General features: G+C 37.9%; 1 protein-coding gene across 1 annotated transcript in view; it reads right to left on the bottom strand.

Moving 5' to 3' along the window:
* PGR (progesterone receptor) overlaps window positions 1-26,713 on the bottom strand; it is a 118,065-nt gene that overhangs the window by 31,995 nt on the left and 59,357 nt on the right. The window contains exon 5 of the mRNA XM_010848231.1: window positions 25,834-25,950. Within this exon, the coding sequence (XP_010846533.1) occupies window positions 25,834-25,950 (117 nt within the window). The remainder of the gene's footprint in view (window positions 1-25,833; window positions 25,951-26,713) is intronic.

The following is a 26,713-nucleotide window of genomic DNA, read 5'->3' as shown; positions in this document are numbered from 1 at the left end:
TATAGGATCATCATTACCGTCTTTCTAAATTCCATATATATGTGTTAATATACTGTATTGGTATTGCACTTTATAACTTACTTCAGTCTGTATAACAGGCTCCAGTTTCATCCACCTCATTAGAACTGACTCAAATGCATTCCTTTTCATAGCTGAGTTCAATTCTGGTTTTATCAGGATTTGATTACACTATGAAACTATGTAATTTTACTGAAAACCAAAGCAAATATTTTACACTTTGATTAGTGTAACAAGTCTTATACACAAAATAAATTCCAAGACAATTTCCTAACATGTTGATTATACAAAGTGCAATTTGAATTAATATAGAAATGTTCACATTTCTGTTTGTGATCCAGGCTTTTCATGAATCCCAGTGAAAAAGAAGGGGGGACATGCAATAAAAGCAAAATTGAAAGGTGAACTAACATTAAACTAGATTATTTACATATCTATCTTATATAATTTAACTTGATGCTCAACCATTTGAAATAAACACTAGCATTTCCATTTTTTAATATGAGGAATAGGTTTACAGAGGCTAAGTAATTGGCTAAGTTTATAGAGATAATAAATGCCAGAGTAGAGATATTAATCAAGGGTTAATTTCTTTTAGTCTTTCTTTTACTTACTCATAAAACATTTATTGAGTGGTTTTATGTGCTAGGCATCATTTAAGGTTCTGAAACTGCAGCACTGAATAATCAGACAAAGTATCTGCTTTCGTGGGGCTTATATTCTGAGGGGAAGATGGAGAGGACCTGTAAACAAATAAAGAGCAAGATAATACCAAACAATAGTGTGCACTATGAGTGAAATGGATAACAGTGATAGAAAGTAACCTGATGGAACAGGACAGAATTAAAAATGGTCAGGGAAAGACTACGGTCTTTCCACCAGACCACACTGCTGCCCCTTCATATAGCCTTTATTTCTCTAAATCTGTAGGCTAATGACTCTTTCAGAGCAGATCAAACAGTATATGTTGAAGGAGAACTTTGCACACCAGGAGAATTAACAAGAATTGAATAAATGTACAGTATTATTAAAAGATGCTTTCCTGAAGCACTCAGTTCAGTTCAGCTCAGTCGCTCAGTCGTGTCTGACTCTTTGCAACCCCATGGACTGCAGCACACTAAGCCTCCTTGTCCATCACCAACTCCCAGAGCTTGCTCAAACTCATGTCCATCAAGTCAGTGATGCCATCCAACCATTTCATCCTCTGTCATCCCCTTCTGCTTCTGCCTTCAATCTTTCCCAGCAACAGGGTCTTTCCCAATGAGTCAGTTCTTCGCATCAGGTGGCCAAAGTACTGGAGCTTCAGCTTTATCATCAGTGCTTCCAGTAACTATTCACGACTGATTTCCTTTAGGATTCACTGGTTGGATCTCCTTGCAGTCCAAGGGACTCTCAAGAGTCTTCTCCAACACCACAGGTCAAAAGCATCAATTCTTTGGCATTCAGCTTTCTTTACAGTCCAACTCTCACATCCATACATGACTACTGGACAAGCCATAGTTTTGACTAGATGGACCTTTGTTGGCAAAGTAATGTTTATGCTTTTTAATATGCTGTCTAGGTTGGTCATAGCTTTTCTTTCAAGAAGCAAGTGCCTTTTAATTTCATGGCTGCAGTCATCATCTGCAGTGATTTTGGAGCCTAAAAATATAAAGTCTGTCACTGTTTCCCTTGTTTCCCCCATCTATTTGCCATGAAGTGATGGGATCCGATGACATGATCTTAGTTTTCTCACTGTTGAGTTTTAAGCCCACTTTTCCACTCTCCTCTTTCACTTTCATCAAGAGGCTCCATTAGTTCTTCTTTGTTTTCTGCCGTAAGGGTGGTATCATCTGTGTATCTGAGATTACTGATATTTCTCTTGGCAATCTTGATTCCAGCTTGTGTTTCATCCTGCCTGGCATTTCACATGATGTACTCTGCATAGAAGTTAAATAAGCAGGGTGACAATATACAGCCTTGACGTATTCCTTTCCCTATCTGGAACCAGTCTGCTTTCCATGTCCAGCTCTAACTGTTGCTTCTTGACCTGCATACAGATTTCTCAGGAGGCAGGTCAGGTGGCCTGGTATTCCCATCTCTTTAAGAATTTTCCACAGTTTGTTGTGATCCATACAGTCAAAGGCTTTGGCGTAGTCAATAAAGTAGAAGTAGATGTTTTCCTGGAACTCTCTTGCGTTTTTGTTGATCCAACAGATGTTGGCAATTTGATCTCTGGTTCCTCTGGCTTTTCTTGAAGCACTTTTCCTGAAGCTCTAAATTGTTACAATCTTGCCACCTCTATACTCCACCCCCTACAAGACCTGTTTCTTCTTCCCAAAACACATCTTGCTGCTGCTGCTGCTGCTAAGTTGCTTCAGTCGTGTTCAACTCTGTGCGACCCCATAGACGGCAGCCCACCAGGCTCCTCTGTCCCTGGGATTCTCCAGGCAAGAATACTGGAGTGGGTTGCCATTTCCTTCTCCAAGAGATGTAATAACTCATCTATCTACAGCTCATGACTGTGTGGCATGTGGGAAAAATGGACCTTGGGTTGGCCATATCTGTGTATGAATCCTATCATTTAAGAGCATTATATGGGGGGTAGATTATTTTATTTATCCAAGTATCGGTTTATTCAGCTTTTAAATAGGGAATCTACCTCTCAATACTGTCATCAGTTTAGATAAGATAATGTGTAAGGTATGTGGTCAAGTGCCTGGCATATAGCAGACACTCACTAACATTAGCTCTGACTTTTGAAACATGATTAGAAAGAATTGAGAGGAAGTGAAACTGTAACTTTGTTTGAATTTTCTGATATTAAAACATGTTCCTCATCAGGTATATTCCTCTCCCTCCAAAACCCAAGGAAACAAACAAACAACACAGGCTTCTATGGGCATGTATGTTTAAGCAATGCTGTGTTAGTAAAGTTAAAGTGATATCCTTACCTTACTTAGTCCTCTATCTGAGAACCTTCAATACATTGTTTGGATTATGGATCTCTAAGAGAAAAATGTTAATATACCATGTTTTCCAAGTCTATCTGGCCTTTTTACTTGATGAAAGATCTGTAGTATCTCAGGGAATTCACAGTTTGGAAAACACTACTTCAGAATATTTTTCTGTACGAGGTTTGCACATGAAATCAAGCCTATAGCTCATACGGTAAAGAATCAGCTTGCAACGCGGGAGACCTGGGTTCAATCCCTGGATTGGGAAGATCCTCTGGAGAAGGGAACGGCTACCCACTCCAGTATTCTTGCCTGGAGAATCCCATGGACAGAGGAGCCTGGTGTGCTACAGTCCATGGAGTCACTAAGAGTCAGATATGACTGAGTGACTAACACTTTTACTTTTTCACTATGAGTTGGACCTCATTAGTTCCATTGTCCAGCATCCAGTCTCTGACTTCTCTCTTAGCAAGTTAAATAAAACAATCAGCTGTTATTAAAAATACAGTTAACCTTAACTCCTTTTGACATTATATAAAATGTGAACTGTAAAAACACAGGTACATCTGCACCAAACTTTTAAACTGCCTTTGCTTCATCGTAGAGCAAAATATAGAAGGGAGTGGTGTTCTTTATTTCTGCCACAAATGCCAATTTTAAGTTAAGGTCCAGAGCCCCACAGAGCACAACATTAGATTAAAATTTGGATAGATATTTAAATTTAGATATACAATTATTGTAACCACATACAGTGTTGTAGAGACAAATCAGAGTCCCCAAGGGAAGATAATGTTAAGAGAAGAAAAGGGTTAAAGAAAAAGTCCCCTTGTTCTTTACAGTGATCTTCAAAGAAGAGATCGCCTCTTTGTCCGCTTTGTATATTCACTCAGTGTCTGGTACTGCCTCAATAAACCTCTGCTGAATGGATGAAAGAATATATGATTATGTCTTTCTGTAGTTCTTCTCCATTGCTCTATCTGCTTCCTTCCGAGTACACAGCCGCCACCTCCACCAGGCCCCATGAGGACAAGGGCCAGGTCTCCTGCAGTTACCAACGCAGACCTGAAGGCTTCCAAACCGCCTACCACACAGTGGGCCACCAGGGAATGTTTCTTGAGCTACTGAAGTTATTATTTTGGCTTAACATAGAGCTTGAAAAAGGAATATCCCAGCAAGAATACAAAGAAGAGAATGGGAACAGCAATGTGATTTTTTTTCTGATTTGCTGAATTTCATATAAGGTGGTCTTCTTTCAAAGAAGTGATTCCTAACCTTCATGTACAAAAACCACTGTTAATATAATGAACAAATCTATATAATTTCATATGTTTGTTGACCGAGAAAAAAGATAATGGTAAAAGTACCCAGAATCAGTAAAAATACATAATAACTCTGTATAATATGTAACATTATGTACACTGAAAAACAGCAGTACCTGGTGGTTTGGTAACCTAAGTAGAGACTAGGTGTGTGAGCCCAGTAGCCACCCTCGACTCACCCCCTGGCATCTATCTTCAGAAGTTTTCAATGTTTTGCTGGAAGGAGGGAAGATGGGCTCAGATGCTAAGGGATGGGCGTGGAGGTGTTAGAAATAATGTGGAGAGAAAGACTTGATAGCTGTCCCTCATTCCACCTAATGGACATCATTTTGAGGATGGAAGCAGAAGCAGAGCAGCTAATATTTTGAGGCTGAGGGAAAGAGGAGATCCATCTAGAGTGTGTTTTCTTTGGAAAGAGGAGATCCATCTAGAGAGTGTTTTCTTTGTAATCAACGTGCACTACTGGTAGCCTGATACTCTGCCTCCTTCCTGTTGCAATGAATGGACTGCATGTGCCCCTATCACTTCAGCACTAAATCTTAGTTTTCTTCTTGTACTCAAGGACTTTCCTCTGCAACTGTCTGCCCTTGTGCCTGCATCCTCTAATCCTCTCATGCACAATCCATCCACTGAAGTGAGATTATTCTCTCCCCTCCCATTCTCCCGGGAACCCATTCCAGTCAAATTTTTCTCCCTACTCCAATAGAACTGCTCTTGGCAAGCACACGAGTGATTTCCACCAGTCACAAAACAATGGTCAGTGCTCACTACTTATCTTAATCAAACCATCAGTGGTGCTCGACACAGTTGATCATTTCCTTCTACTTGTAACACTCTAGTCTCTTGGCTTCCACATAACTCTTGTGGCAATTCCTTTAGTCTCTCTGGCTTATTCTTTATATCTTCCCAACTTCTAAATCATGGAGTTCCAAACTCAGCCCTCAGACTTCTCCTACACAGATATACTCTCTTTATACCTGTCTGCATCTACTCATATCTTTATGCCATGTATATATGGAACAGTTGCAAATGTGTAACTCCTGCTTCAACTTTCTCAGGGAACTCGAGACTCAACTATCTTACTATTCAGCATTTTTGCTTGTATAACTAATAACAGCCTCCCCAAGACTTAATGTTTTTAAAGCAAACTTTGATACACTTGTCCCCAAATTGAAGCTTCCACTTTTCAACTCCATTTACATTATTGCTCTGGAAAAACTCTGGTGTCATCCTTGCTACCTCACTTCTTCTCTCACTTCATATCTAATTCATCAGCAGATCCTGGTGCATTACTATGAAATAATAATCCGAATCCGATCATTTCTCCCCATTTCCACTTCTTCCACCATCGTTAAAGCCACCGTCATCAGAGCTGTACTACTGCAACATGTGCTGGCTGATTTCCCAGCTTTCATCCTTGTACCTCCACAGCCTATTCTCTCTCAGCTGAATGGGCCTTTCAAAACTTCAATCATGTACACACTGCTATAATTAAAATAAAATGCTTTACCATGGGGGGAGAAAAAAAACTTCATACGGATTATTTCACTCCTTGCTCAATACACTCAGTGACTACTCATCCTACTTAGAATGAAGTCCAAATTCTTTATCAAACTCTACAAAGCCCAATATCATTCTGCAAAGAGAGGGTCTCTTACAGTGTCCCCAGCTCCATCCACCTGATGCCCATGTTCTTGGAACTCGCTGAGTTCTGAGGAACTTGCTTCTGTTCCTGCCTCAGGCCTTTATTCTATTTCCCTTACCTGAAATGGTCTTTCACCTAAATATGTACAAGATTCACTTCTCATTTCATTTAGATTTATGCCCAACTACCACTTGACCAAAATTCCTTGGTGGCTCAGTGGTAAAGAATCCATTTGCCAATGCAAGAGATGCAGGTTCGATACTGGGTTCAAAAGAGCCCCTGGAGAAGCAAATGGCAACCCACTCTAGTTTTCTTGGCTGGGAAATCTCATGGACAGAGGAGCCTGGAGCACTACAGTCCATGGGGTTGCAAAGAGTCAGACATGACTTAGTGACTAAACAACAATCAGAACCACTTTATCAGATAGGCTATTCTTTCTCATTCTATAATTAGATATTTGTAACATATATATCCACACTATACAAAAGTGTCAGTAGCTCAGTTGTGTCTGACTCTTTGCAACCCCATGGATTGCTCCTCTGTCCATGGAATTCTCCAGGCAAGAATACTGGAGTGGGTTGCCATTGCCTTTTCTAGGCAGTATACAAGAATCCCTTAAACCATAGAGAAAGACATAAACAGATATTTTACAGAGGAAGAAAAAGTAAAAACAGGGAACAAAAATACAATTGATCTCATTAGTAACTACAGCAATGCAAATTACGGTCACCATGAAATACAACCTATCCAGCATGGCAAAGACACAAAAATAAGAACTTTCATACAGAGCTGATATGGGATGTGAATTGGTATAACTATTTTGAAAACAGTTTGGCACTATCTAGTAAAACCAAGATGAACATATATTATAATCAGGTGCATACCTTACCTATAGAAACTTGCATATGAGCACTAGAAGACTCAAGAATGTTCACAGCTGCACTGTATGCAATAGCCTTCAAAGTCAAAACACACATAAGAATATATTGTTAAGGGACACATAGATAATCAGAAAGCCTACAGAATTATAAAACAGAACGAAAAACCTAAAATTCAAGCTAGAAGTTTCCTGGAAAAACTGAAAGGACCAGGAGGAAATATACAATCAGTTTCAAGAGCATTGGTAATAAACTTTCCTAAGCCAGATGAATTCATATGTGGATTTTCATTACATTGTTTCATATAGGTAATATGCATTATATGCATGTTGTTGTATACCAATAATATATTTTATAGTAAAATTATGACATTAAAACAGCATGCAAAGAAAGGATAAAGTCAGTTCAGTTCAGTTCAGTCGTTCAGTCATGTCCGACTCTTTGTGACCCCATGGACTGCAGCATGCCAGGCTTGCTTGTCAATCACCAACTCCCGGAGCTTGCTCAAACTCATATCCATCAAGTCAGTGAGGCCATCCAACCCTCTCATCTTCTGTCATCCCCTTCTCCTCCCACTTTCAATCTTTCCCAGCATCAGGGTCTTTTCAAATGAGTCAGCTCTTCATATCAGGTGGCTAACATATTGGAGTTTCAGCTTTAGCATCAGTCCTTCCAATGAATGTTCAGGACTGATTTTCTTTAGGATGGACTGGTTGGATCTCCTTGCAGTCCAAGGGATTCTCAAGAGTCTTCTCCAACACCACAGTTCAAAAGCATTGATTCTTCGGCACTGAGTTTTCTTTATATTCCAACTCTCACATCCATATATGACCACTGGAAAAACCATAGCCTTGACTAGACAGACCTTTGTTGGCAAAGTAATATCTCTGCTTTTTAATATGCTGTCTAAGTTGGTCATAACTTTCCTTCCAAGGAGCAACCATCTTTTAATTTCATGGTTGCAGTCACCATCTGCAGTGATTTTGGGGCCCAAGAAAATAAAGTCTGTCACTGTTTCCATTGTTTCCTCATCTATTTGCCATGAAGTGATGGGACCAGATGCCATGATCTTAGTTTTCTGAATGTTGAGTTAAGGATACAATACTGTAAAATTATTCAGTATACATAACTGAATCTGAATAGATGCTATTACCATGAGTAGAAATTTATAAGGTAAGTATTAAGAAAGGTTCTTGAGAGAGAAAAGATATATAAGAGTGGGGGAGAAGGAACAAAAGATTACGAACTTCTCTAGTATATGTTAATAAAACAATTGGTTAAATGATCAGTCACAGTTGCTGTTTAATTGTTATATAATAACAGAGGAATATAGATTTCATTATATTTCATTATATTCATTCATTCATCATATATTCATTAGATTTCATTATAGACATCAGGATGGGATGTAAGCATTAGCAAAATGGGAAAGCAGAGTAAAACTTACAATTTAATAAGGAGGATTGAATAGGGAAAATAAAATGAAGAGAAATGTGACCAAGCCAGCAAAATTTTCATCAGAAATGCAAAAAAATATAGAAAAATAAGCTGAAAATTAAAAGATGAGAAAAGATGCAGCAGGAAAATACAAAACATGGCAAGTAGAAGTAACAATATTAATAATGAAAAACTTAACTTCTACATAAAATGACTATAGAAAACTGAAAGGACTACTAATAATCAACAATGCATTGAGTTAATTAAGTTACATGGCTAGAAAGAACATTTATTGCCAACAAAGGTCCGTCTAGTCAGTTCAGTCGCTCAGTCGTGTCTGACTCCTTGCGACCCCATGAATTACAGCACGCCAGGCCTCCCTGTCCATCACCAACTCCCAGAGTTCACCCAAACTCATAAAAAAAAAAAAAAGAACATTTATAAAGATCACTAGATTTATTGCTTCCAATAATTGCCACTTGAAAAATAGAAAATATTCTATTACAAGGGATGAAGTTTACAAAATACTCAAGAATATATTGAAGAAAAGCATAGGACCTGTATTAAAATTGTAAAATTCTGTCACAGGACACACAGAAAAATGTGAATTAATGAAAAGACATCTGTACCTGAATTGAAAACCTTAAAGTATCAATAAGTCCAAAGTAGTACATACATTTTATACTGCTTCAATCAAAATCTAACAATTTTTAGAATTAGGAATGATGGTTTTACTGTTCGCTTAGAAGAATAAATCAGTAGTCATGTACAGCTGTGAGAGCTGGACCATAAAGAAGGGTGAATACTGAAGAACTGGTGCTTTCAAACTGTGGTGCTGGAGAAGACTCTTGAGAGTCCCTTGGACTGCAAGGAGATCCAACCAGTACATCCTAGGGGAAATCAACCCTGAGTATTTGGAAGGACTAATGCTGAAGCTGAAGCTCCACTATTTTGGCTACCTGATGGGGTTGCAGAGAGTCAGACTCAACTGAGTGAATGAACAACAACAACTAGAAGGATAAATGTGTGTGATAGTAGACAAGGGGATTTCATTAAAAGAGCAACTGTGATTTTAATATATGCCATGCTACATATTAAAATTTACAATAATGCTACCATAACCAAAACTACTAAATTATTAATAGTTTCATGGAATAGACATATAGATAGTCAGAATAGAATGCAGAACCCAGGAACACTCAGGAAATTCATGCAGTACACCCTAATATATGTTAAAAGTAGTGAGTGAGAGGACCTCCACTTGGGCACATGACGACGACAGGGAAAGCAGAGAACATAAGCCCTTTAGTCCATTTTCATAACAGAATGGCAACAGACAACTGAATCAGGACTATGTGGTCATATCAACTACTTAACCCCATGACTTAGTCTTCTAAATCTGAGGGGCAAACCAGGCAAGAGGTAGAGAGAGAAGCAATGGAAAACTGAGAATTACTTTTGGAGTTGCTGGTCATATTTGACTGAGCAGAGACAAATGAACAGTAACCTTTTATGCCTTCAAACCTGCTTCCCTGTTTTATTTTTTTCTTAATATTTATCATCTTCTATCAGGATATAATATTTTATCTTATGTAGTTATTTTGATAATCATCTCTGCCTCAACTGAAACATAAGCTCCTTACTGAAAGCATAGCTCTTGCATACAGTACTACACAATCATTTTACTGAACAAATTAACAGCTGCACAGCAACAAACCAATTTGCTTCCACAAGGGCTTGAACAATAATCTGGCTTCCTGCCATATTACTTCCACTTCTTGAATAATAGGAAGAACTCTAAGTGGCATTTCCCTTTAGTAAAAGATACAATCTAGGCATAAAATGTAGTATATTTTATAGTAGAATGTTTGGGTTCACATATGCCTGCAAACCCGCTGTTGACAATCTTTCTAAAATAGCTACATTTATGTCCCTAAACACTGTTTCTCTCTTTCCATATCAAACCATACAGCTGGGACTTCATATCTTCTAGCTCAAATTATAAATGGACAGTCAAACAAGGAAGGAAAACAAGGAGAACCAGCTAGCAATTACTAAGTCCAATAGCAGGCCAAGTTAGAATTATGTAGACTTAAATGTGAAGTAAATAGCAAACATATTTGGAATTTAAGCAAAAATATTTTCAGAAATGATAAAAAAGGAATATAAAATAAAAAATCAGATGATTACAAAGTAGAGTAAGAACTGTTGTAGGAAATGGCCTTATGCAATCCTTTCACTGTATTTCAAAGATAAAGTGGCATCTAAGTTTCATGAAATCAAAGAATAGAAACAAAAACATTAAATAAAAGATGAAATTAATTGTAAAAAAGAGTGAGATAAAATGGGAGATGACAGAGAAAAAGCTTTAAAAAATAAAGAAAAATTAATTTATAAAAACAATTTCTACACATTAACAACAAACTATCAGAAATAGAAATTAAGGAAACAATCTCATTTTGTGGCATCTATTTGTAAATTATATGAGGGATACGGGGTTAATATCCAATGTATACAAACAGCTCCAACTCAACATTTTAAAAAGGACAAAAAAGCAAACAACTCCATTAAAAAATGGGCATGTCTGACTCTGCAACCCCATGGACTATACAGTCCATGGAGTTCTCTAGGCCAGAATACTGGAGTGGTTAGTCTTTCCCTTCTCCAGGGGATCTTCCCAACCCAGAGATCAAACCCAGGTCTCCCGCATTGCAGGAGGATTCTTTACCAGTTGAACCACAATGGAAGCCCCAAAATGGAGAGAAGAAATAAACAGACATATTTCCAAAGAGGAAATGTAGATGTCCAACAGGCAATGGCACCCCACTCCAGTACTCTTGCCTGGAAAATCCCATGGACGGAGGAGCCTGGTGGGCTGCAGTCCATGGGGTCGCTAAGAGTCAGACACGACTGAGTGACTTCACTTTCACTCTTCACTTTCATGCATTGGAGAAGGAAATGGCAACCCACTCCAGTGTTCTTGCCTGGAGAATCCCCAGGATGGGGGAGCCTGGTGGGCTGCCGTCTATGGGGTCGCACAGAGTTGGACACGACTGAAGCGACTTAGCAGCAGCAACAGGCGTATAAGAAGATGCTCAGCATCATTAATCATTGTAGAAATGCAATTCAAAACCACAGTGAGGTATTATCTCAAACCTGTCAAAATGGCGATGGTCAAAAAAACACACAAATAAATGTTGGCAAGTATATGGAGAAAATGGAATACTCAGACACTGTTGGTGGGGATGCAAACTGGTGCAGTCACTGTGGAAAATAGCGTGAAGTTGTCTCAACAACTAAAAATAGAATTATCACATAACCCAGCAATTCTACTCTTGAGTATATATATCTGAAAAAACCCAAATACACTAATTCAAGAAGTTACATGTACCCAATGTTCATAGCAGAATTATTTACAATTGCTAAGATATGTGTCCATCAACAGATGAATGGATAAAGAAGATGTAGTACATTTATATATAATGGAATATTACTCAGCCATAAAAAAGAAAGAAATATTGACATTTGCAGTAACATGGATGGACTTGGAGGGTATTATGCTAAGTGAAATAAGTCAGAGAGAGAAAGACAAACACTGGATGATATCACTTACGTGTGAAATCTAAAAAGTAACAACAAACCAGTGAAAACAGCAAAAAAGAAACTTAATCCCAGATATGAAGAATAAACTAGTGGTTACTAGTGGGAAGAGAGAAGGCAAAAGGAGAAACATAGGGTAGGAGATTAAGAGGTACAAATAAGTATGTAAGAAATAAACTATGAGGATACACAGCAAAACAGGGGTAGTATAACCAATTTCATAGTAACTATAAATGGAATATAACCTTTAAAAATTGTGAATCATTATACTGTACACCAGTAACTGACATAGTACTGTACATTATACTTAGATAAAAAATAAATTAAAAATGTAAATAAAATCATTGTAGATTTTAAAACCTGTCATAAGAATAAGAAAGGAGAACTGCCAGTGTGAAAACTAAACCACAGACATGAAGATTTTGAGAAAAATTGTCAAATGAAGTTTCAAAGGATTAAAATGTTAATAGAGAAAAGAAGGTAGATATAAAAGACAGATAAATAGAGAATCAACATATAGATTATTCTTGGGGATCATGAAAAAGAGAAAACATGAAACAGGAAAAAAGATTCAAAGGTAATATTAAGAGAATACTTTGCTAATATCTAAGGAAACTCAAATTTTCAGACCCAGAGGAGCTTACTTTGTTTTAAGAAAATAGATTAAGCTAGAGCTAAATCTTGATGATCCAACCAGTCCATTCTGAAGGAGATCAGCCCTGGGATTTCTTTGGAAGAAATGATGCTAAAGCTGAAACTCCAGTATTTTGGCCACCTCATGCAAAGAGTTGACTCATTGGAAAAGACTCTGATGCTGGGAGGGATTAGGGGCAGGAGGAGAAGGGGACGACAGAGGATGAGATGGCTGGATGGCATCACTGACTCGATGGACGTGAGTCTCAGTGAACTCCGGGAGTTGGTGATGGACAGAGAGGCCTGGCGTGCTGCGATTGATGGGGTCGCAAAGAGTCGGACACAACTGAGAGACTGAATTGAACTGAAATCTTGATGAAATTACTGAAAATCGAGGATTAAGAAACACACAGCCAGGAAAAAGAAGCAGATGATCAATAAAGAAAAATAAATTAGAATATCAGATTTATTTTCAGTTAAATTAGAAGCCTATGGACAATGGCATTGTATGCCCAGGAATGGGATTGCTGGATCCCGTAAGTAGGTCTATTTTTAGTTTTTATTTTTCCTTTAAAAAAAAAAACCTCCATATTGTTTTACACAGTGATTACACCAATTTACATCCCCACCAACAGTGTATGAGGGTTCCCTTCCCTTCACACTCTCTCCAGCCTTTATTTTTGTAGACTTTTTGATGATGGTCTTCTGACCAATGTGAGGTGGTACCTTTTTGTGGCTTTGACTGCATTTCTTTAATAATTAGTGATGTTGAGCATCTTTTTATATGCCTGTTGGCCATTGGTGGAGAAATATTTATTTAGGTCTTCCGTCCACTTTTTGATTGGACTTTTTAATATTGAGTTATATAAACTGCTTGTATATTTTGGATATTAAGCCCTTGTCAGAAGACAAAAATTCTAATTTGAAAAAAATGCAAATGTTCATAGCAGCATTATTTACAATATCCAAGACATGGATGCAACCTAAATGTCCTTCAACAGATGAATGGATAAAGAAGATGTGATACACACACACACACACACACACTTTCACACAGTGGAATACTACTCAGTCATATAAAGAATGAAATATTGTCATTTGTGGCGACATGGATGGACCTAGGGAATATTATACTAAGTGAAGTAAGTCAGAGGAAGACAAATATATGATATCACTTACATGTGGAATCTAAAAATAATATAAATGAATCTAAATATACAATAGACACAAACTATAGATACAGAAAACAAACTTATGGTTATAAAAAGGAGGGAGGGATAAATTAGGAGTATGAGATTAACAGACACAAACAACTGTACATAAAATAAATAACAAAGATTTACTGTATAGCACAGGGAACTATATTCAATATGTTATAATAACCTATAATGGAAAATACTCTAAAAAATACATGTTATTGAACCACTTTGCTATGTCACCTGAAACTAACACAATACTCTAAATCAACTACACTTCAATAAAAAAGACAATGGCATTACATACAGATTTCACGGGAAGGGCCATATACACATTTCCCACACTTTAATAGAATCTTAGTGAAGATTTGGAAGGCCATGGGAAGTGGTACACGCAGTAGGCATCTCACTTTCACCTTCCCTTTTCACCTCACTTCTCCTACGTCCTTCTCTTCATCCTAAACCACACAAATTCTCCTCGTTGCCTTTGATGGATAAAATTAGCAAATATCTTTCATAACCCAGCATGCTCCTGGGGTCACAGGCTCTATCCCAAACAGCTTATCAAAGCACTTATAAAAATCAATATGAATAGGACATTCTCCTCTAAAAGAAAAAAAATCAAAACTCCCAAATCTTCAACTAAAGAATATTTTCAATCATTTAGAAAAAATTTTTGCCATGTAAAATATATATCATTCCTTTCAGCTCATGTTCCCATGGGAAACAAGGCTTAAAAACATTAAGTACATATGATGACTATTTAATAACTATTATGTTAAGTAAATACCTCTATTAGCTATGACTGTGTAAATTAATTTCAATTCCAAGATATCTGCATTGATTTTTCAAAGGTTCCTACAAAGAAATAATGAAACAATAAAAGAAATAAGAATAGCTTTTGCAGTAAAGTTAAACCCTTAGTCTGCCAGTGATAGTTTGCACTAAATGATGTTAAGAATAAAGGCTGTTTTAAGCTACCACTCAGAAATCTTTGCATGCCAGCCATTGTTCTGTATGCTTTAGATGCATCATTTCATTTACCTTCACAATAACTCTCACTAGGTGGTCACAATAGAAATGAAAATAGAGATGTGAAAAGCGGTGTAGGTGCCTGAGGTCCAGCAGCTGTTAGCGGAGAAATTGAAATCAAACCCTACTGTTCTGATGCTATACTCTAACTTCTACCTGCAAGGTATGGGGAACACAGAGGCAAAAAGTAAATGTGAAAAGTGGTCCTTTGCTGGTGAAATCCCTATCGTAACTGGAAGAAGAAAATGAAAATTCTCTCTGAGAGAAACTCCCTCAATTAAGGTCACACAGAATTTTACAAAAAATTAAAACTCATTGAGAAACCATATCCATAATCAAGGATATATTTTTAACCACCACACCAGAAGAGCACAACTATATGACGAGCTATGGGGCTCTGAAATTACTGAATACAAATATTTGCAATAGATATTTTATAATTATTAAAAATATATAATAAGTAATGAAAACACCAGAAATGGAAATGCTAGTTAAAAAGAACTAGGTAAATTTATAAATGAACCATGTAGAATGTTTAAAAAAAAAAAAACACTAAAATGAAAGAATGGTGAACTGGAAGCCAGAACTGATGAAATTACACAGAATATAGCTCAGAAAGACAACGAAACAGGAAAAGTGAGATACGGAAGACACACGCACTAACTTAATATATGTCTAAGAGGTAGTCTGGAGGGAGAAAGAGGCAATGAAAAGGACGGAAATATTTGAAGAATACTGGGATGCTTTCAACGCTTCTGGTAGTTCTAGAAGACATAAATTCCCAGATTTAGAAGTTACAATGATTTCCAGGAGAACAAATAAAACTAAATTTAAAACTAGTTATGTTAGAGTGAAATTGGAGAACCAAGTATAAAAAACATTGTCTACAAATTCAGAGAAATTATTACCTCACAGAAACTACTATTAGATACATGGGAGAACTCTCAGAAAAAATTATACAAGCAAAAAGAGCAGACTACGCTTGCCTGGAAAATCCCATGGACGGAGGAGCCTGGTAGGCTGCAGTCCATGGGGTTGCAAAGAGTCGGACACTACTGAGCAACTTCACTTTCACTTTTCACTTTCATGCATTGGAGAAGGAAATGGCAACCCACTCCAGTGTTCTTACCTGGAGAATCCCAGGGACAGGGAAGCCTGGTGGGCTGCTGTCCATAGGGTCACACAGAGTCGGACACGACTGAAGTGACTTAGCAGCAGCAGCAACATTAGTTAGGGGTGGTATGGATACTCACTCAGTTATGTCTGACTTTTTGTGACTCTATCGAGTGTAGCCTGCCAGGCTCCTCTGTCCATGGAATTATCTAGGCAAGAATACTGGAGTGGGTTGCCATTTCCTTTCCATTAGTAAGGAGTAGAGGGAAAAAAATTCAAACCTCAGTTTTATAACCAGCAAAATTATTAATTAAAAGTGCAATAGAGATATTTTCTGAAATATAAAGAGTGAATGAGTATCACAAATTCTTACAGAAGGAACTTATAAAGTTTATTTCAAAAATAAACTGGATGACTTTGTGAATTAGAAAAAAAATCAAGCAAATAGGTAAATATGTAGGTAATCTACTAGACTGAATAAAATAATACTGAGTATTATTTCTAGATCATGTTTGAAAATGAGTGCTGTTTACTTGGCTGGGCCTTTCTTTGTGCTATTTGTCTTACTTCTGGCAAAAATATTTTATATTGAATGGAGATATAAAATCTCACAAGATAATCCTGGACCTGCTAAGTAGAAGTAAGTGAAGAATTTTATGTAGGATACTGAAATAGAAATTTTATGACAGCCAGAATGCTTTCTGAGAATCAAATGGGGAAATAGAGGGTAAAGATCAGTAGACAAGTAATGGTGCAAATCCTTTGACATTATGAGGATTATAGTAAGCATCACTGTTGTTATTGCTTAGCCGCTAAGTTGTATCTGACTCTTTGTGACCCCATGAACTGCAGCACACTAGGCTTCCCTGTTCACTATCTCCCAAAGTTTGCTCAAACTCACGCCCATGGAATCGGTGATGCCATCCAACCATCTTATCCTCTGTCGCCACCTTCTCCTCCTGCCCTCAATCTTTCCCAACGTTAGGGTCTTTCCCAATGCATCGGCTCTTTGCATCAGGCGGCCAAAGCATTGGAGTTTCAGCTTCAGCATCAGTCCTTCCAGTGAATATTCAGGGTTGATTTCCTTTAGGATGGACTGGTTTGATCTCCTTGCAGGCCAAGGGACTCTCAAGAGTCTTCTCCAACACCACAGTTCAAAAGCATCAATTCTTTGGCACTCAGCCTTCTTTATGGTCGAACTTTCACATCTGTACTTGATGCTGTAGTTTGGGTCAATTTACCAGCAACTACCCCTACAGTAGATTATGTCTAGATACATGCAGTTACTTTGGATTAGCAAAAGGATGATGTTTCTGGGATCAGTTCACTGGGACTATGCTCTCACAACCCCTTGCAGCACTGACTTAGCTTGTCTTTTCTCCTTCAGGATCTAATTCTACTTCCCATATCAAAATACTTCAAAAATGCTAGAGAATAGGAAGTATAAGATTTAAATAGATACTTGCCAAACAAGTATATTAGAGTTGAGTTTTTAAAAGAGTAAATGTCTCCATCTTTCAAACAAGCCAGACTGCAAATAAAAGGGAATCCTTGTACCCTTCAACCCTAAATTTTTACTGTGTCTAGAGAATAGGAGATACTGATAGACACAGCTGAACTGTCCAGGCTGGCAGCCACAAAAGCAGCCTTTCCAAACTCCCATAAAACTCGAAGCAAAGAAGTGAGAATGAATACTCTAAGGAATATCCTTACCAAGTGTGTATGGGATGAAGTTTAGGGCAGCGACCAAAATACATTATTTAGCTACAGGCTTCAATATGCCAACGTGGGGAAGCAGTGTGAGTACTGTCTCTGCAGGGGTTGGTGATGCAAAGACCAGGGTTCGGGTGGAAAAGGAGGTGCTCATCAGAGGAAGACCACGAGAGTTCTAAAGAGGTAGGTGGCAGGCATCACCCACAGCAACTCCTGCAGTAGAGAGGATAGATTTCATCTTTTAAATAGTAATCACAAGCATAGAGGAGGCATCTGAACTTCCAGAAAAGGTACTTTTCAGCGTCCCAAAGTCATGAATTTTGGAAGTCTTCAGAAAATAAATTGAGGCTCTGTTGTCTTCAAGTGTAGAAGGAGGAAAAAACAAAACACTTTACCACACAATCTTGCAGCCCAGAAAGCTGCAGCTCTTTGCCAAGAGAATGAAGCCAATCTAGGTGTAGGAGGAGGTAAGAGAGAAACTGCTTTCAAACATAACCTTTTAAAATTTGAGGATAAGCCTCTCTACCAACAAAACAAAACAAAAACAAACCTATAAAAATAGTCTCCAGCTTTAAAAAATCAGCAATATAACCATGCATTTAATCATTCTTTTATGTAGAAGGCTACTTATTTTTGAAAGAGCTAAGTATGTTTATAATAGTCTAACATTTTTACAATAAATACAAGATAAAGAGCTATATTCATTTCAGAAAAAAAAAATTTATGAGTTGTTACACAAAATATTTTCTAAAGGAAACAAGTTAGAAGTAGAACACTTAAACTAGAAGATATATTACCGTCCTTCAGAGTATAACTATCTTTCCTACTCAGTACTGTACAGCAATGAACAAAATGCAAAAGTTCACTGTGACCTAGTGAAGGTAAGGGAAGTGAGTCATTAAAAACAAGAATCATATGCAACTCAGAGGCCAAGTAACTCAAACATAATTCTCATAACCAGACCATAGCTGCTGAAGCAAACCTGCAAATCTACGTCATGACATGTAAGAAACACTAATATTTCTGACCTTTGATACTCTATCATAAGATTTTGCTAACTCTTTTAAATATTTTCATGTTCTCTCTTTTTCACTGAGGCAAAATTGATATATTCGTTTTAGATGTATCACAGAATGATTTATTATTTGTGTATATTGCGAAATGATCACGACAATAAAGTCTAGTTAACATCCATCTCATACATAGCTACTAATCATTTTATTCTTGTGATAAGAATTTTAAAACCTACCCACTTAGCATCTTTAAAATATACAATACAGTATGCCATACAATATCGAGTATTAGCCTTAGTCACCAAGTTGTACATTACATTGTTGGTTAGTTGCTGAGTTGTATCCAACTCTTTTGTGACCCCAAGAACCGTAGCTCACTAGTGTCTTCTGTCCATGAGATTTCCCAGGCAAGAATATTTGAGGGGGTTGCCATTTACTTCTCCAGGGGATCTTCCTGACCCGGGGACTGAACCAGCATCTCATGCATTGGAAGGTGGATTCTTTACCACCGAGCCACAAGGAAAGCCCTTACTTATTAATTTCATAACTGAAACTCTGTACCTTTTGGCCATTTTCACGCATTTCACCACCCCCATTGCCTGCCTCTGGGAACCAACAATTTGTCCTCTATCTCTGAGCTCATTTTTTATGGTCCACATATAAGGGAGATAATACAGTATTTATCTTTCACTGATTTATTTCACTTAGGATAATGCCCTTAAGGTCCAACCAATCCATGTTGCCAAAAATGACATTTTTTATTGCTGAATAATATTTCACTGTGTGTGTATACATACATACAAATATATATATATATATATATATACATAATATACCTCATATTTTCTTTATCTACTTACCCATCAATAGACACTTGGGTTGTTTCCATGTCATAGCTATTGTAAATAATGTTGCATTGAAAAGGTTAAGTACTAAATGGGAGAAAATATTGGCAAATCATATATCTAATTGAAAAATAGTTAAAGGATCTAAATAGGCATTGTTCCAAAGAAGACATAGAGATGGCCAAGAACAGTTGCTCAATATCACTAATATCAGGGTAGTGCAAATTAAAACCCACTGAGACATTACCTCACACCCGTCACGATGCCTATCATCAAAAAGACAAGAAATAACAGTTTTGATGAGGATGTGGAGAAAAGGGAACTCTCACGCACTGTTGGTGGGAATTTAAATTGGAAAAACAGCATGGAAGTTTTCAAATAAAAACTAAAAGTAGAACTACCATATAATCCAGTAATGTCATTTATAGGTATTTATCTGAAGGAAAAAAAAAAAACTAACTAGAAAATACATGTTCATTGCAGCATTGTTTACAATAGTCAATGTTCTCTTCTGTTTCATCTATTGTTATACAAATGACTCTATATTAGCATCTGGTCCCATCACTTCATGGTAAATAGATGGGGAAACAATGAAAACAATGTTTTCATTGTTTATTTTCTTGGGCTCCAAAATCACTACAGATGGTGACTGCAGCCATGAAATTAAAAGATGCTTGCTCCTTGGAAGAAAAGCTGTGACAAACCCAGACAGCGTATTAAAAAGCAGAGACATCACTTTTCTGACAAACGTCTGTCTTGTCAAGGCTATGGTTTTTCCAGTAGTCATGTACTAGAACTGGATAATAAAAAAGGTTGAGAGCTGAAGAATTGATGCTTTTGAACTGTGGTGTTGGAGAAGACCCTTGAGAGTCCCTTGGACTGCAAGGAGATCCAACCAGTCCATCCTAAAAGAAATCAGTCCTGAATATTCATTGGAAGGACTGATGCTGAAGCTGAAACTCCAACACTTTGGCCACCTGATGAGAAGAGCTGACTCGTTTGAAAAGACCCTGATGCTGGGAAAGATCAAAGGTGGGAGGAGAAGGGGATGACAGAGGATGAGATGGTTGGATGGCATCACTGACTCAATGGACATGAGTTTGAGCAAGCTCCGGGAGATGGTGAAGGACAGAGAAGCCTGGCGTGCTGCAGTCCATGGGGTCACAAAGAGCTGGACATGACTAAGCGACTGAACAACAATTACATTAGGAATGCAAAACCTCAGAAAAGTGACAAACATGAAGAGGAAAGAAGAAAAGAAGGAAGGATGCATGGAAAGAAGGGAGGGGGAGAACACAGGCTCTATCTTCAGTAATGTCGAGGCAATTATTACTTCAGTGAAACTCTTCTAATTATTGAAGAATTGAACTTTGAGCACTTCTCATCATCATGAAAAAGAAGTTCTCATTCTCAAAAGACCACAAGTACATCCTCCCTTACTCCAGAATTTTAACACAGGGCTAGTAATTAGAATCTGATCCAGTGAATTTACTACCTTCTTCCTGATTTCCAGGAGTGGGATTACTGATTCCCAGACCCTTGCCACTGACTCTCTCAGGAAGAACAACATCAGGACAGACATAAAAGAGTGTGCTGCCAGCTTCTTTCTAATAAACCTCTGTGAAGAGCCACTTATGAAATAATTAAACGGTATTTCCCAGTTTGTGATGATGACCACAGGATTTAAAGATTATTTGATGGGAAAAAAAGAGGCAAAGAATTTTGATATATAACTAAGACCCAGGGGTTAGAACTCATGTTTTTAAGTGTTAGATACCATTGTGAATAAACCTTTTAAGCATCAAACTTTTTAAGTACAATTCAGAGGGCCAAGAAAAGCCAATAATTTGGAAAAAGTGCAATTTAGGGAGACTTATTCTACCAGGTATTGAAACACAGTTTGAGAGCTATACGACTTCAGAGTGTGTGGTAGTGGTTCAGGTATAAACAATGCAACAGATCAGAGAAACCAGGAAGAGAAGTAAATACATATGTAATTTTGATATACATCAGATATAGCACTACAAGTTCCAGTGGAATTTGTAACTGGAGTACTAGAAAAATACTTATATTTTAGTAAGGGAATAAAAAGAAATAAGTATCATTAATATATAATTTGATAGTAGTACATATGTATAATTTACTTGTGAATAGATCTGAGGCAGTGTGGAGGCTTGGAACATGTTTACTTCTATAGGACTGCAGCATCAAAAACTACTGAAAACCATTTATCCGTAAATGTGCTCTGGCAACTGGTTATCCATATAGAAAATAAAGTTTCATTCTTGTCTCCCTACATAAAAAAAAGATACTTGTAGGGAAGTTAAGGACTTGAATATAAAAATAAACTTTTAAGAGTTTAGATGATATTCAGTAAATTATCTATACAATTTCAGGGCTAAGAAACATAAAGGGAGAATACTGACACATATGATCATATAAAAATTAGAAAAAAGATATTATAAACAAGGTAAAAAGTCAAGACATAAATTGTATGTAGCTAATACAGAATTAGGAGAGTACAGAGGTAAGTTGTATCAGTCAGTAACAAAAAAGACAATACTGTTGAAAAATGGCCAATAACTATGGATAGCTAAATCATAGAACAGGAAGTACAAGCGGCCAAGAAATATAGCAATATTTTCTCTCACCATAATCTAGGACACACAAATTAAAACAAAATTAGATATAAATTTTAGGACCATCAAATTAGAAGAATTTAAAAGGCTGAAAACACAGGTAAGGATACATAACATCATAACAACAAGAGCTCTCAAACACTGGTAGAAGCAAAGAAGCTGGAGGGTAATTTGGTGATTAGGTAACAGTAAGTTTAAAGGTACACAATATCCCAGTGAACCAGAAATTGACTAGCTTTCTAGATATACAGCCTAGAGGACTTCTCAGTTGGTACACACAAAGTCACAGGTACAAGGATGTTTGTTGCTGCTGACCCTGCTCTGATGCTGCTTTACGCTCTGTCCCTAGACTCGAACCCTCCCCCTGCATCCTGGTTCCGAGTCTTCTCTGAAGTTCTCTTCTCCTCATCACTCTGTTTCTTACTGAGCATCTATTTTGTTGCTGGTTGGAACCCCCAAATCTCTCTTCTGAACAAACTCAAGTTTCTCAGTGGCTAGGTGTCTCATCATTTTTACACTAGTGCATCTTAAATCACTTTTCCATTATAACAGTTGAGACCAGTAAAATAAATTCAGTCATGGAATGGAAGACTGCTTAAGGGCTAGCGCCTTTCCTCAAAATGAAAAACACTACATGAAACCACATCCCCTTTGCCTCCTCCAATCACTCTTTCTTGAGTTCTAGTAATGGCTACATTGGACCTTATATTCAAGAATGCATGCAAGTACGTTGTGTGTGGAGTCAAGTCCAGCTCTTTGCAGCCCCATGGACTGTAGCCTGCCAGGCTCCTCTGTCCATGTGACCTTTCAGGCAAGAATACCAGAGTGATATTTCATCGTAGTTTTGATTTGCATTTCTCAAATAATGAGTTGAGGTTTGACAGAAAACAGCAAAATTCTGTAAAGCAATTACCCTTCAATAAAATATAAATTAAAAAAAAAAAAAGACTACCAGAGTGGGTTGCCATTTCCTTCTCCAGGGGATCTTCCTGACTCATGGATCAAACCAGTATCTCGTATATCTCCTGCATTGGCAGGCAGATTCTGACTTTAAAATAATCGTCACAGATATTAGTGAGCACTTCTTAAACAAGTACTTTGGTGCTGAAACACTAAAATGAAATTTCTGTTTGTAAACAACTCAAACTTGGATTAGGAGAAATCGTTGAATGGGATACAAGTAAATAGTTATAAAACAAGGAAGGAAGTACAAAGAAGAATGTAAATACAAGAAACTGTGGGAGGAGAGAGAGAAAGTGAATTTCCGGTCCCTCGTGTGGGCTGGGATGAGGGGGAACTGCTGGGTCTCATCACTCCCACTTGGGTCAGTCTCCCCTTGGAAGGGCAGGAATGCAGAAGTAAGTATCGGTAGTGCAAGGTCCAATCCAGGCTGACTCAAGGACGCTCAGCCTCTCCAGACATGAAAAGCACTACATTTAACTGTCCCCACCCCTATCTCTGCAGTGACTATGCAGATGGGAAGATTTCACAAAAAATATGATGCTTGAACTTAATGTGAAGGAAATACAACAGTTCACAAGGAGTTTAAGAACAATGCAGGCAAAAATCAAAAGTGTGCAAAGACAGGTGAGTGTTGGTGACTGGAGGGTAGGGTTCCCCCAGGACTGGTGGGAGAAGGGCTTAGAAAAAGAGACGGCGGTTACTCGATGCGGAAAGGGGTGGTGGGATGCACTTAGAAATGTGGGCTCTATTCCATGGATAGTCCACAGTTTGTTAGAAAGATCACTGGTTCTACTGCATACAGAACAGAGTTCAACCTCCAGAACCCAGCTGGGCCAAGGTAACTTTCAAGCTTCATTTCTTGTTGTTCCCACTAAACAACTGACTTTCCAGAAAAATCATCACTACAGTGCATCATGTTTTTCATTGTAAATACTCTTCTCCATTTTCATTGATAACATGTGTATTCATTCTTTGAAAGCCTCCTCTCGGAAGCTTTTGCCAGCTCCCTCAGATAGAATTAATTCATTCTTTTGTTTTATCTGCATAATAATGTTTGGCGCCACTCTTAAATCACTCACTCTTCTGTTTAACAATTATTTATTAGGGATTAGACTGTACATGTTCACAGGCTGTAGAGACAGAACTAAGTAGGGTGCTTAACACAGCGAGCAGTCAAAAAATGTTGGTCTCATACACTCCTTCTCAGAAGGTAACAGATACCATTTATGGTATATGAACTGTGGCCGGTGGTTTATTAGATATGTATTCAACAAATCATGAATTTTAAAAGCTCGTTGTAGAAAAATTAGAACTACTACATCAAATTCAGGATTTTAGAGATATTACTGCTTAGGAAATGACTAAAATGAAAATTTTAATCAGAGTAAAGGGTTCAGGAGTGAAGCCCCTCTCTGAGATTCCCATTAATGAACCCTGCTTAATACACTGCATAATATTTATCATCACTTGATATATATACATCAGTTCAGTTCAGTCACTCATTAGTGTCCCACTCTTTGCGACCCCATGAATCGCAGCACGCCAGGCCTCCCTGTCCATCACCAACTCCTGGAGTTCACTCAAACTCACATCCATCGAGTTGGGGATGCCATCCAGCCATCTCATCCTCTGTCATCCCCTTCTCCTCCTGACCCCAATCCCTCCCAGCATCAGAGTCTTTTCCAATGAGTCAACTCTTTGCATGAGGTGGCCAAAGTACTGGAGTTTCAGCTTTAGCATCATTCCTTCCAAAGAAATCCCAGGGCTGATCTCCTTCAGAATGGACTGGTTGGATCTCCTTGCAGTCCAAGGGACTCTCAAGAGTCTTCTCCAGCACCACAGTTCAAAAGCATCAATTCTTTGGTGCTCAGCTTTCTTCACAGTCCAACTCTCACATCCATACATGACCACAGGAAAAACCATAGCCTTGACTAGACGGACCTTTGTTGGCAAAGTAATGTCTCTGCTTTTGTGTGTGTGTGTGTGTGTGTATATATACATATATATATATATATGTATATGTGTTGTTCTCCTCTGCCTAGAGTGTAAGCTCCATGAAGGCTGAGATTTGGTCCATTTTGCTCACTGTAGAACTCCCAGAACTTAAAATAGTACCTGGTAAGTGTAAGGGCTCAATATTCAGTTATTTAAAGAGAATGTGGAAGGGTCATCGAAAGGGAGGGGTTGATGGAGGCACGAAAAGATGGAGATTAAGGTACTTATTCAGTTCACAGAATCAGTATTTGAGCTGGAAGAGACTTCACTGCTCTCATTTTGCAGACAGAGACTGGTGCCCAGAAAGGGCTGGTGATGTACTCAAGGCCACATGGTGGGGAGCAGCAGAGCCTACACTTCAACCCGTGTCACTTAACGAGAGGCTGGTGAACTTCCCATGCTGTGCTCAGTCACATCCAGCTCTTTGTGTCCCTGTGGACTGTAACCTGCCAGGCTCCTCCGTCCATGGAATTTTCCAAGCAAGCATACTGGGGCAGATTGCCATTTCCTACTCCAGGGTATCTTCCTGACCCAGGGATCTAACCCGTGTCTCTTGCATCTCCTGCACTGGCAGGCGGATTCTTCACCACTGCGCCACCTGGAAAGCCCGACCTTCCCATAACATCTACTTACAAGCAATATAGACAAATTGAAGTTTACTACGTATCTATAACAAACTTCAATCTGCTGGAAATCTACAGTGTTAATAAAATGGTATCAGCTGCTTCATCCAGACACCAATAATCAAGATAGAAATAAGAAAACTAAGATTTTCTGACCCATGGTTTTATAATACAAACATCAGACAGAATTTAGTTAATATAAATATCAGACAGTTATTGATGAAAACATCATTACCTCCAAGAACCATGCCAGCCTGACAGCACTTTCTAAGGCGACATGCTGGGCAGTTTTTTCTGCGGATTTTATCAACAATGCAATCGTTTCTTCCAGCACATAAGTAGTTATGCTGTCCTAAAAAAAAACAAACAAAAAATAGGGAACAATTATTTAAAATATCTAAAGACTGCTGGAAAGCTTATGCAGTGACAACTAAAAGAGGAGAGGTGCACATTAGCAAGAGCATGACTGTCTCAGCTGGCCTCTTGCTCGGCATAGCTGAATGCTTGTAATGCTCTAAACTTGTGCAATAAACCTGCACCTTCAGGAGCCTAAATGAGGGGAACACATCTTAGAAACTAATTCCAGAACTCCTTTAAACATCTTTTGTAAAATATTTCTGTGCATCTTATTAATGGTGTCAGCAGATCACCATGTCTTTAGATCACCATTATTTCAAGATTAGGTACATGTTGCTGATAAGCATTAGTGTGTTAAGATAGTCAAGTTCTAGTCAAACCTTTTCTTTTTAATATATAAACCTTCAAGAGAACAGATATAGACAAAGAAGTCTCTGTGATAGACTCTTTAATAAAATCTATGTGCTTAATTCTTTTGGAGAATCTTGGAGCAAATTCACTCTTAAAGAATCTCATGAACTTGAATAGCATGTGAAAACTATCACTGATTGTATTGACTTTACTGTCTTGTTTATCTTGGCTAAAATTAGAAAACAGGATGGGGAGAAATAATGATAAAGTGAGAGCAATTTAAAACAATGAGAAAAACTCAGTGAAGGACAGGAGAGAATTACAGAAGAAATGAGGGTAAAACATGACCCTGTGCTCATTTTGTGATGGGTTTTTGTATAAGTGGTTACTTATACCCTTCAAAAAGT

The sequence above is a fragment of the Bison bison genome, unplaced genomic scaffold, assembly GCF_000754665.1.
Source record: "Bison bison bison isolate TAMUID 2011002044 unplaced genomic scaffold, Bison_UMD1.0 scf7180017864262, whole genome shotgun sequence".
In the NCBI taxonomy this organism is placed as follows: Eukaryota; Metazoa; Chordata; class Mammalia; order Artiodactyla; family Bovidae; genus Bison; species Bison bison.
Note: the sequence above shows the minus strand (reverse complement) of the source record. Positions and strands in the feature narration are given on the sequence as shown.